This window comes from Pyrgilauda ruficollis, unplaced genomic scaffold (genome assembly GCF_017590135.1).
Source record: "Pyrgilauda ruficollis isolate IOZ18807 unplaced genomic scaffold, ASM1759013v1 scaffold1, whole genome shotgun sequence".
NCBI lineage: Eukaryota > Metazoa > Chordata > Aves > Passeriformes > Passeridae > Pyrgilauda > Pyrgilauda ruficollis.
The window spans coordinates 18768945-18781080 of record NW_024508100.1 but is presented as its reverse complement, the minus strand read 5'-3'; the positions used below and the strand labels follow the sequence as shown (position 1 = coordinate 18781080).

Below are 12136 nucleotides of genomic sequence, written 5' to 3'. Positions count from 1 at the left end.
AGAATACAGTTAAATAAATATGCTGAGACAAGTAGCATTCAAAGGAATTTAGGAAATTAGGAATTCAACATGATACTACAATCATTAACACAGTCTGTGTTATCAGTGAGGGATGAAGCCAAGCACATATCTCATTCAACAGGCCAAAACAGAAGAAGACCCTGTGACCCTAAAGGGCTCATAAACAAAATACAGGCACAAGGAAATAATTTTTCTGGATTTCCTGGTTTCCCACATTCCGTTCTCCCAGTAACATACAGACACCCTTTGTGGGCATCACAGATCAAAGGATGCTTAAAAAAATCAATTTTTATGTTAAATTTAGACCAAAACTGCTGGGTTTTACACTGCCTTATGCAAGGGCTAAGCAGGTTCTCCAGGACTAATTATGCTGATGAACTGTTTATGTACCTCAATGACCTCACCACAGTATTAGCAGTCTGTACTTTTTTGAAGCACTGCCATGTGAACTTTGAAGGGACAGGAGCAGCAGAGTTCATCTGCTTGTTTCTTTATTGTTCATAACAGGGAATCAAGGCACCAGCAAATGAAACTAGCCATTCCACCCTCTCCATAAGGCAGTCAAATAGATAGGTGCTTTCCTAAAAAATTAATTTACTCAATCTCCTTGAAAATGAGAGTGTCGAAACAGTTTAACTACCTTTTTCTCAGGGTCAAGCCAGCTCCTTTGTGGCCATATATTCCTGCTAAGGAACTTTTAAGCAAAGATGAAAGCACAAAATATGTTTTGGCTTCTTCCTCTGAATTGATACAACTTCTTGGCACTTTTACACTGGATTTCTGAATGGAGGTGGCATGTAAAGACTCCCTTCAGTTTGAAGAGCTCTTTGTAGAAGCATATAGGAGAAGTCTTGCTACAAAGAACTCGCTAGCCATTCACCTTAAGTGGGCCCAGATGGAGAGAGACCAGGAAAGGACCGTGTCTCGTACCACCACATTGCTCCTGTGCTCCTACCTGGCCACAGCACAAATGTTTACAGGCTTGTCAGCAGGCATAAGGAGGAGTAAGGAGGGCTTTGCTACTCTGTGCACAGAGGTTCTTCCTTATTTATTGAGTGAACAGCTTGGATACCTCAAGAGTGGCACTCCAGCTTAGTATATATAATCAGAAGCAGGCTGAGGGCAAACTCCTTCCATTGACTTCTCGTACATGTGCATCCAGAGGCTTGTTCTTTATAAACATGATTAACTAAGAGGCCATCTCTGAGCCATCCTTAGCTCTGCCAGATGTGCAGGAAGGTGGAGGCAGTTAGCCCTTGCACAATCAGCTCCACCACCTGTTTCACTCCTTCTGAGTGTTTTTCAGATGAAAATGTTCCCTCCCTTTCTACACTGACATCATCCACTTAACACAGTACCTCTCTTAGGGTTTATTTCCAAACACAAGTGTGAGCCCCAAGTCTTCTGGAACTGTGTGCTGGATTATCTGCTAGAGAGCCAGGTTATGAAAGATCTCAAAAATAAAAAGTCCAGGAAAACACTGGCAGGCTGCACCATCCATTTCAGTGTCTCTGTTTAGACTAAGGCATTTCTCTATTTATATTAACGAGGAAAACCAAATGTTTGGATGAACAGGACAGATGCCCTGGCTGAAGAGTTAAACAAACATACTCCTTTCCTTCTGATCTGGAGGAAGTCAACACATTGTCACCAGAGCCAAGAATCATTGACAGACTGGTGTTTCAAGGGAAAATAATGCAACAACTACATGTGCTAGGGAATAATTCCTACTGAGACAAATCACATTTTTTCACATCACGTGAACAAGATTCAAACATTTTTTTTTGGTGGCTCATGGGGCATAGGAGCCTTCATGAGTTTCTTCCCACATATGTGAATTATATATGCAATAACATTATGATGATATACATACATATCTTGGTCCCCTGATGAAAAAAGTAGCAAGGATCAGAAAAAAAAACAAAGATCCATGATTCACTGATATCTAAAAAGTAAACTCAGGGCATACCAACCAGGGTATAGGAGAAACAGGAATTATCAGTTTCTTGTTTCAACTAGGAAACATGGTGGAGTGTGGTTTCCACAGGAGCTGGGACAGACTTCAATAAATTATACATCACAGCATACTTTTTTCACTAGCTACAAAGAGCTGACTTATTTTTTAGAAAGTAAACAACCTCAACATACTTAGAAGCAGTGCTACTGGGATATCAGCAGGCCTTCAGGGACCCTTGAATGCCACTTGCAAAGTATGTGCAATGGCAGACAGAAGGGAACACAAACACTAGAGACGGGGGGCATCCATGCCAGTAGGATTCATTCATGCTGTTCACAACATGACTACTATGAGACTTGGGTAAGCTCCAATTTTGGTACAGGCACTGTGAACAGCAGATGTTTTCAAACTTGACTTATTCTGGTCTGTTCTTTTTAATACATCCCAGTTTTTTGCTTTTTCCATCATTAGTTCAGTATCTTACTCTCATTCTCCACAACCACCCAGTCAAAAGATACACTCATCAGATTTCATATTCTGGTTTTAGAATACTGTTTCTTATTCTTCTCCCACAAATCATAGCTGACTTATTCCCAGCAGCACTGCTTTCATCCAAGTTTTCTTACTCTCATAGTCTTCTCACGGTTCTTGCGACCCAATGGAGCCACTCTCCCTCTCTCACCATCAATTTCCAGTTACTCTGCTACCCCAGAACCAACCTGCTTCACTAAACCTCCATGCACAAGCTAAATCCTCTCTTTATGCCTCTGAAGCAGATTTTCCCACTCATCCTTGATGAGAAGCATGTTTAAGACAGCATATCTTTGGGCAAGCTGGCTCTCGGCTCTGAAGGAGTACACCAAAATTGTTTGGGTACACCAAAATTGTTTGGGTACACCAAAAATCAGACCCCTGACACAAAAGTCAGTTCAGGTCTTGCTTCAAAAATCAGGGCCTCCACACTCTCTGCACCTTCCATTTTGCTCAAAACCAAAAAACATGACCACATACTCTTTTCTAAAAACTTTTTGAGGAAACACCTTGCTTTTTTCTTAAATTCCCCCTTTTTCCAATCAAATTTAGCCTGAGTTAAAATGTTCAGTGCAAATATTTCAGTCTGAAGAGGTCAAGATTCTAAGAAAGCTGGTAAACATGAAGAAACCATTAAATCAGAAGCCGCACAGAGCACGAAGCTGAATTTTATAATATCAGAATGCTGCCACCATTTTCTACGTAATTGCATTAAACATTTATATGTTCAGATGACTCAATCACGATCTCTTTGCCTCCTGGTTGACTTTGGGGCATGTGATGTATCCTACCTTAAAGTTCTTTAGAACTTCCTGTGTATTTTTGGGTTGTGAATAAGGCTTGGGTGTCAGCATAGGCACAGCCTTGGAGATACTTTTGCTGGGAGATGTGCGTCCTGTTGAACTGCTGGGCTCTAGTTCAGTGGTGGGAACAATGGTTGCTTCAATTGTGGCAGTGAATTTTGGAGCAGGAAGTGACTGTTGCCTTAAATATCTCAGAGGATTTGGGTCTTTCAGTGGGGAATTTGGTTCCACTGAATGGCTTCTTTCTAGAATTTTTGGCATCTGCAAACGCTCAAGGACAGCTTCACTGATAGTGAATCTTTCAGTGTACTGCTGGAGGATGCTCTCAGCCTCCTCCTGTGTCTTTGCATTCTTGTATGCCTCATGAAGCTCCCGCTCCCTTCTCTCTCTGCAAGGAAGACAACACAAGAGAAACCATCACATTAACACTGGAAATCACAGCCATTTCCTCTGCTCCATCAACATCCTCCCTCTCCCTCGCTCAGGTCTGCAGGCATGGCTGCCCACAGTTACCTATCACCTATGGAGCACACAGCATTTTCAGACATGCCACTACACTCCACTAAAACAACGTACTTCTCCTCCACGATTTCTCGGTAGGTTTTGATGCTTTTCCTGCGCTCATTTGTTCCATCTCCAGCCAATAACCTTTCCATTTTCTTTCTCTCAGCTTCCTTTTTAATCAAATCCTGTGAAGCACTCCTTCGACGACTCTTCCACCGAGCCAGGTCCTGTGAAAGAAGGAAGACATCTGAATGCAGAGTTGCAAATAACTAAAAAGTGGCCACAGGTAACAATGAACCCAACCAGCTGGTTGCAATACTTGTTCTTGCCTGTGGACTAGGCTCCCATCTCCTGCAGGCAGCACTGTTCATTTCAATGACAAAAGGAGATCATAAATGAAGATGTTGTCTGAATTTTCTGCTGATAGAAGGATACAGTAAAGATTTCATAGCTTCACTGCTTACTTTGCTTTTGGCAGGAAATTTGGCCTAAAAGGACCAGTCAGGACACTCATTTTCACTTGGGCCAACACTAGGGACAAAATTCAATTCGCCAGGAAGATTAAGTAAATACATTATGTTTGGTGGAGAATTTTAATAATCAGACATATGGGAAGCAGGGGTTCATTAGAAGAATGGATGTTGTTTCACCATGAGCTATAGCTGCACTGTTGGCCTTGGAGAGCTTATAGTTCCATACTTTGCCCATGCTATCAGTCAGCTACATGCAAATATGGCTGACCCATGATGTTGGGTTTTTTGATAGAAAAGTCCAGTGCAGCATCCAAATTTAAATTCTTCATCATGGCCACCCTGCACTATTTTGGATCCAGATGTGAGCAATAGAGATTAGGGAGTGATGAGGCTCGTATCTGGCTGGTGTGAGGGATGATACAGTAAGAAGCCTATGGTTTGTATCCAGCTATATAGAGATGTCCTTGTTGAAGTAACCATCTCAGTCTTTTTGGAATCTGCCTGCCTGAAATTGTGCAGAAGATTGATTGAATCTGGTTCTCTGCCTTTTCTGAAAAACTAGTCTGATACTAAACCAGAGAGTCACAGGAGGTACCTGTTATGGGCCCCTGTGATGTCTTGAATCCTTTATGAATTTACAAATCCTGGAGGATACAGAAGCAAGATCTTTTTCACAGTACAAGTGTTACAGCAAAGAAGTTTTCTAAACTGTAAAATTTCTTTTCAGACAACTAGCAAAAGAACAAAATTTTACATGTAAAAAGTAAGCACTGCAGAACTTCTGCAAAGAAAAATAACTTCCTAGGAAACTGGAAGGGAACATTTGTCATTAACTTTTCCACATCAGGAGACTGGTATACAGATTACATTTTGTGCACTCTAACAATTTTTGGTTTTAATAAAACCCAGATATTCATAACACATACTCAATTCAGGAGCTATTTCATTAATTACATGGTTTCCCAAATATTTTAACTGCATTTTTATTGGTAAACAGCAGAAGGTACTGCAAGCATAACTTATTTTATTAAAACCAGAAAAAAACATTGTCACTTTTAATTTAGCTTAAAACCACAAATTATTGATGTTACACTTAAGGGAATGTTCATTAAAGTACTTCTTCACATGACCTACATATATCAGTCTATAATCCCCTTTATGAAACGTAGGCCTATCATTTTCCTCAGTTACTAATTATTCTCATTGAAGTACCAAAGTATTTCTTTATTCAGCTACTTCCACTGATGTCTATTGTTTGAAAATTAGTTTTTCATTAGCAAATTTTCTAGCATAAGCCTTCCTTCTCTTTTCATAATTAAAAACCAGACATGTTTATATTTTCCAGTTCTGGTGCTTCAGAATAACAATAATTTTACAAACCCATGAAACAGTTAATTGTTGGCAAATTCATAGCATGGGCATCTAAACTATCAGAGCATGACACATGTCTCTATAAAGCCCTCAGAATGCCAAGGACATTCTAATAAGGGCCTTTTCAGTACTTCTTCAGAACTTTTAGTTCATGGTAGAAGGTGTTGAGGGCCTGAAAAATGCAAGAACTTTAGCTCAGAGGATTTTCAATTCAACAGCAGAGTTCTCAAACTTCTTGAATGCCTCTGGATTTATTCTTATCTCTGCTGGGAAATTATGGCTTCCCACACATAAGGACCTTTTAGCTGAAGTCCTTCATTGTTCTACTATAAAAAGTCACTTCTTAGCTGTATATACAACTTGTTTTTAACTTTTCCTTAAATTTTCTACCAAAAACCTCTCTGAGGTGTTTCACAGAAGCTTTCCTTATAATGAGAAACTACCATACTTGAAGAGATGTGTTTTATTGTGTTTTGGGGTTTTTTAAAATTAAAATATATCCCAAATTCCTTATTTAAAATCAGTCTTTAGGAATGAGCAGAATTGAAACTTAAACTTCTTATACTAACTTACCTGCAGATCATGTTTTTCTGTCTTTGCTAATTTGCTGTAGACAATACCAAATATTTGGACAGCTTAACAAAACACATCAAGGAAAGAGGGTTTGGAAAGGCCTTGTAAACCAAGCAGGGTATAGCTAACATGAAGTGGTATTTGTTTGCTTGGACAAGATGGAAAACATTAACATCTTCTGTATCTACACTAATTTATTAAAGAAAAGGCCAATCTATTTATTCCCTGTCCTACTTAAGTCTTGTATTTTGTCACTTTGGACACTGACTGATTAGAAAAGTTAAAGAAGTCAGCAGTTCAAAGTTGTTCCTTCAATTTTTTACCTAATCACAGTTTCTTTACATTTGTTTTTTAAATCAAAATGCCTGGTGAACAGGCAGAGGGACTGGAAGATCTTGTATTCGATTTACAATAAATTATGAACTTCTATGGTTAGCAACAATCCACTGAGGGGAAAAAAAAAGCTCTCCTTATTATTTTAAGCACTTGACAGCAAGTGCAGATTTAGCAGGTTGTCCTGTTTTTGCCTAGCTGTCTGACCTCAGTGCCTGCCAGCACTGCAGACAATGTTGAATGTTGTATACTCACATCTTGCCACCTGGTCTCGTCCTCTTTCAGCTGGTTGTGTATATTCTGCAGCTTCTCATGGCGAGCTTTGCTGTGAGGTTGAGCCACAGCGTCTTCTTCACATCTCATGTCAAACATACTCATACTCCTAAACAAGGGAAAAATAACAACAGGCCCAGTCTTATTTAGAGGCTTATACTCCTTCAGCTTGTAAGAGCTGAAACCACATGAGGGTGCTACAGCAGAATCAGACACCTGCTCTGTTACAAAGCTTCCAAAAGCAGCAGTCCTCAAGTTGGGCTTGTTAGCATCCCTATGGCTCCCACACAGTACTTCAGGCATTACATTCCTCAACTTCCCATTTTGTTAGTCAACTACAACTTTATAACTCACTAAGAAACACTGCTGACTTTACACTTCCATCAACAGCTCTTATTAAAGTAATTCTATCGTTCAGAACATTTTGCTTTCTGAAGATTTGTGCCCAATGGGTTTTCAAGATCACTTTGATTAACACCACAGACAGAATTTTCCATTTCAGGGTAAAAGAAGTCTTGAGAAGTACATCAGGGGCAGCATAGCCAGCTAAATGCTATTGCTACAAACTCAGAAAAGTACAATCAGTTCAAACTGCATGGTACTTTCTTTTATCCCCTTTCCTCCCCTCTATGCCTTGAAGAAATCCAATGCTACCAGCACCAACTTATTAATACAGCTAACCTAACAAGGAAAATATGACGTCCAGGACAAAAAAAAAGAAAAAAAAAAGTTTTTTTCTATTTATGTCTTTGGCCTTTAGAGAGCTAAAGGGGAAAAAAGGTTATGGTTTGACGTTATACATCTCTTTATATTATATAAAGATTTTCACACAAAGATAACATGCTTACTACTCCACCTCTACTACCTATTATTAGTAAAACATGACCTCAGTTGTGCCATTCAAAGCAAAAAAAAAAAAAAAAACAAAAAACTTAAAAGAAAGCCATGCAGTTCCACATGAAGTGATTTCACAGCAGTCCTCAAATGATCACCTGCAGCTTTACGTGAGCCAATGAACCAACTAGCAGGAGAAGCACCCAATGAAGATAAAATTGTCGGCAACTGTGTCCACAGTATTCAAAGTGAATACTCACGGAAAGCTGTGCATATATTTATGAGCCAGCATTTGTATTCAGGCAAGCAAAGACGGGAATGCCACTCTCAAGAAAACACTTGAAAGGTCTGGACAGTGTATGGAAAAGGACATGCACAGATTCCATCCTGCTAAGTAGGTATTTACTCAGAAATGAAGGACAGAATAAACATCCTATTGCCTTTAAGGATGAACAGTGAAGTTAACATATTACTGTGCTTCACCCCTTAAACAGAGTGCTGAGGGTTACACTAATTTGGGTCGTTTACACTAATTGTGGGTAGTTTAACAGTTGCATTGTCCAGGATTGGATTAGAACATTCCTAAATAACAAAACCTAAAGAAATGGCAAGTGCTGTTTTTTAAAACTTAAACATCAGTCATATTTGGCAGACTGGTGAGGTAGGTTGGGAGATGCAGAACTTGCAATAAGGTCACTCTTATAGGGTTTATTCCAGTTTAAGAGCTTTTGAAACTCACACTAAGAATGCCTTTAGTGTTCAGTATTTGATACCTTGTGCCTACTGGGTAGCTACTTGTGTAGCTCTTCTCTTGTACTCTTTCCTCATGTCAAAAAATTTTTCATTCACATGCAGTAGGAGAAAAGGTAAGATTTGAAATGGTGGTTACTGGTCCTAGTATAGTGCATGAGTACACACTCTCCACCATTTGGGATGGAAGCATTTTGTTTTTCTAGCAGGAATACCTGGATTTCCTAATTTAAGTCTAATATATGTTCCCTGATTTCATGCAGATCTCACAGGGTGCACAAAGACAGCAACAGGTTTTATAACTATTAACAATGCAGTAAGAAAAGTTCTCTGGAAAAGGCTTTAGCCTTGGCCAGGAGTCAAACTATACACTACAACCCCAGATGCACCTCCTACTCCAGCAGTCACCTCCAGCTGCTGGGCCTTCATTGTCATGGATAAGCAACTGGGTGGGTTCAAACTTCAACTCTGCAGCAACAGGTTCTTCCACAACAGTATCTTCCCAAGACAGCAGTCTGAAGGAGTTCCACCTCAAAGCACTGTGCTCCACTCTGGCCAACATGTAGTAACCACTAAGAGGAAAAAACCCCTTTCCTGAGTATGTGGACAAGGCCAACTGTAAGGTCTACACCAACTTCTCTCTCTGACAATTTCATCCTTAGAAAATAATCTAAGAGGCCAAAACTCTGAGCTTCTATCCAAAGACACTTTTCACTATGAGTCCCACATAATTGCATCCTATTTCTGTCTTGTACAATCTACAAATGACTCCAGACAATCACTAACACCTCCATGAACAGAACTAGATTTACTTCTCCCTTCAACCACATGTTGGGCCAGCAGGCACATAGCACACAAGTAGACAGGGAATATGTAACTGGACCAAATTCAAGTTCATTGACTTTCTGCCATTAGCACAGCTCCAGAGATTGTATACTAACTCTGTCCTGAGTTAGGCAAGAGGCCTTTCTGCTGACCAGTGTAACAGACCTGCCGTTCTGACAATGATCTGGGAAAAAGCACTGTGCAGACTGACAGTGTATTTGGGATGTTGGGATTTTCAAGCTACACTGCTTTATTATCACAAATTACAGTTGTTGCTGTCAGTGATATCATGCAACAATTTCTTTTTTTAACAAGTCTAAATAAATTTTGAATTAAAAAAGAAATCTGAAGTACTTCAATGTTCAGATTAATTAATTTAAAAATGAGAGATAAGGTAAAAAACCTTCTTATGAGAATATGTTAACAATCCTTATGTAAGGCATTTATTATGTGGCTGCATTACCATTTTACAGTCATATTAAGACTTAAGAAACTCCAATAAAACATAAAAAACATAAACATAAAAAAGGGACAGACTGGCTCAAAATCAGACTAGTAAAGAAATACTCAAAAATCTCGGCTCATTATGAGCCTAAACTCACGTTGGACTATCATGGTACCACCAGAATTCTCTCTCTCTGGGAGATGGGAATGGGCCTTGTCAGCAGCAACACACTAAGTATTGCCTCTTCTGGACCCTGAGACAGATCAGGGCTGAAGACAATATCTAGTCTTCCTCTAACTAGTGAAGGGAACTTTGACAGTCTAATAAGAGAGTCCTCAGTTTTGCTGCTGGAATAAAGAGCATCTAGTCTAAGACTGATTTCAAGTTACAGTTTTCCATGGGGACTTGACAAACTTTAAAAAGTATTTTAAATGCCAGTTCAATTTATTTTTCCTACTTGAGAGCCAAGTCTTATTAGAGTCTTCATAAATGCTTTGTCTTCAGAAAGGAAAACACAGTCTTACTTTTACAAAAACTTAAAAGACAGTATAGGAAAATAGTTGCTCTGTAAACTGTAGCACATTTGGAAAGGATGACAATGAGGCTTGAATATTAATTGTTTTGCCTTTTAAAATAAAATAATAATCAGTATGGAATAAGCAATATGATATACTGATCTTTGCTACTCTCATGTTATACCACCAAGACCATTGCAACGCCTCTTTGAAGGCATCTTCATGTACCTTCCCTCATTATTGCATTTAATACAGACATACACAGATGAAAAAATCAATCATATAAGCATAATGTCCCCACTGTTAAGTGTAACACTTCTATGTTATATTACTCTTTTTATCTCCCCCTTCATTTGACTGGACAGATTCCTGCTGCTTGAAAATGATCATGCTTACTCTGTAGTCAGAAAACAGAGGTTTTGCTCAGTGTAAAGGTATTAAATAACTTGTAAAGAACACTTAGTCCATGATTCTAAGTTTTATCATTAGAGGAAAGAGTGAAAAATTGCATATAAGTCTCTGTGTATGCTCATTATAAAACCCCACAACTCTCCAAAATGTTTATATTTTGGGATTTAATCTGGGACACAGACAAGGTCATGTGCATTTCTGTGAACAGAAGAACATTAAGGATATTATTGTGTGTGTAATTCCCAAGTATTTCTCTTCTAAACAGCTAATACTTCCAAAGAGCTTTCCAAATGAATTGCATACTATTCTGTACTAAAGTTTGTATGCATACATGAACAATTAAAATGTTTGAGTGCAACAAATGTCAATTCTACTCCTTCTATGCATCGAGTGATGCATCGAGGTGAAGAGCTTAAAAACTGAAATTTAGTACATTATTAAATTGAACCTAACTTGGAAAGGATTGAATATAAAGCTTTAAAAAGAGAATAAAGGCTCAGCTAAAGATGTATCTTTCTGGTAATTATTCTGAAGTTCACAATGATATTATTTTGCTTTGGGCTTTCTTTATTTCTTCCTGTTCTTCCTCATACTTCTTTTTTTTCTTCAACACCCAGATACAACCCAACTCCTTTACCTGTAGCTGATTAGAGGCAATGGAAATTCAGAAGAAATCCAAGACAAAGTAAAACAAAAAAAGAAGAAACAATACTTTAAGCAACAGCTAGACATTAGTGTTATGCTTAGTTTTTAAGGGCTTTTATATAGAAATTATTTTAACTGCAATGTAAGCCATATCGCATTCCATTTTTCAGTGCTGTCTGAAAAATTTATTTGCCAAAACACTGCAAAATAATAATGATGCATCAACTGCATTTTAAATTAGTAGAAAGATGGGAAAGCATGCAGTGTAAGTTGTTTAAAACAGAATCTTGTGAACACAAGACAACTTACTCTGCGTCATCAGACACAGCAGTTCTGGGGCCGAATCTACAAGACCAAATATAAAATTAGATTGTGGATAAATTAATTAAGTAGTAATTGCAAGTGGACCTGTATAATTTGCACAACTGTCACTTCTACTAGTAAAGCTGACCAAAACAGAACCATACTGTTCAGGGATTATGTACTCATCAAACAAGACTTACCTGATCATCCTGAGGTCAAACTACACGAGAACACCACCCATCCCTCCTTAAACACATATATATGCCCCACATTATAAAAATCTGCTGAAGTATACCTAAAATGTGTATAGAAAATAGTTATTGAAAATAGACTATGTCTTAGCATTTACATGGTGCCATACATGCAATTAATGGAGACAAAACATAACAGTTACATTCCACAGCAGTGCTTAGTACCACTATTACTGAAGCACAAAAGAGACAAATATTATAGTCATAAAATGAGTCACAGGATTTCCTTTTTCTTTTTGTATGTCTTGTTTTTGTGCTTGGGGATTTCCTTGGTGTTTTTGTTTGTTTATTTGGTTCTTAGTTGTTTTTTTGTTTATG

The 12136-nt window shown here is 38.4% G+C and overlaps 1 protein-coding gene across 5 annotated transcripts in view; it reads right to left on the bottom strand.

Moving 5' to 3' along the window:
• The window catches only part of LIMCH1 (LIM and calponin homology domains 1), a 175253-nt gene that overhangs the window by 34304 nt on the left and 128813 nt on the right, over window positions 1-12136 (bottom strand). For all 5 annotated transcript variants that reach the window (XM_041462275.1, XM_041470573.1, XM_041478898.1 and 2 more), the window contains 4 exons: window positions 11574-11609; window positions 6822-6948; window positions 3889-4043; window positions 3301-3700 (listed from right to left, as the gene is read on the bottom strand). In XM_041462275.1, coding sequence (XP_041318209.1) covers window positions 3301-3700; window positions 3889-4043; window positions 6822-6948; window positions 11574-11609 — 718 coding nt within the window. The remainder of the gene's footprint in view (window positions 1-3300; window positions 3701-3888; window positions 4044-6821; window positions 6949-11573; window positions 11610-12136) is intronic.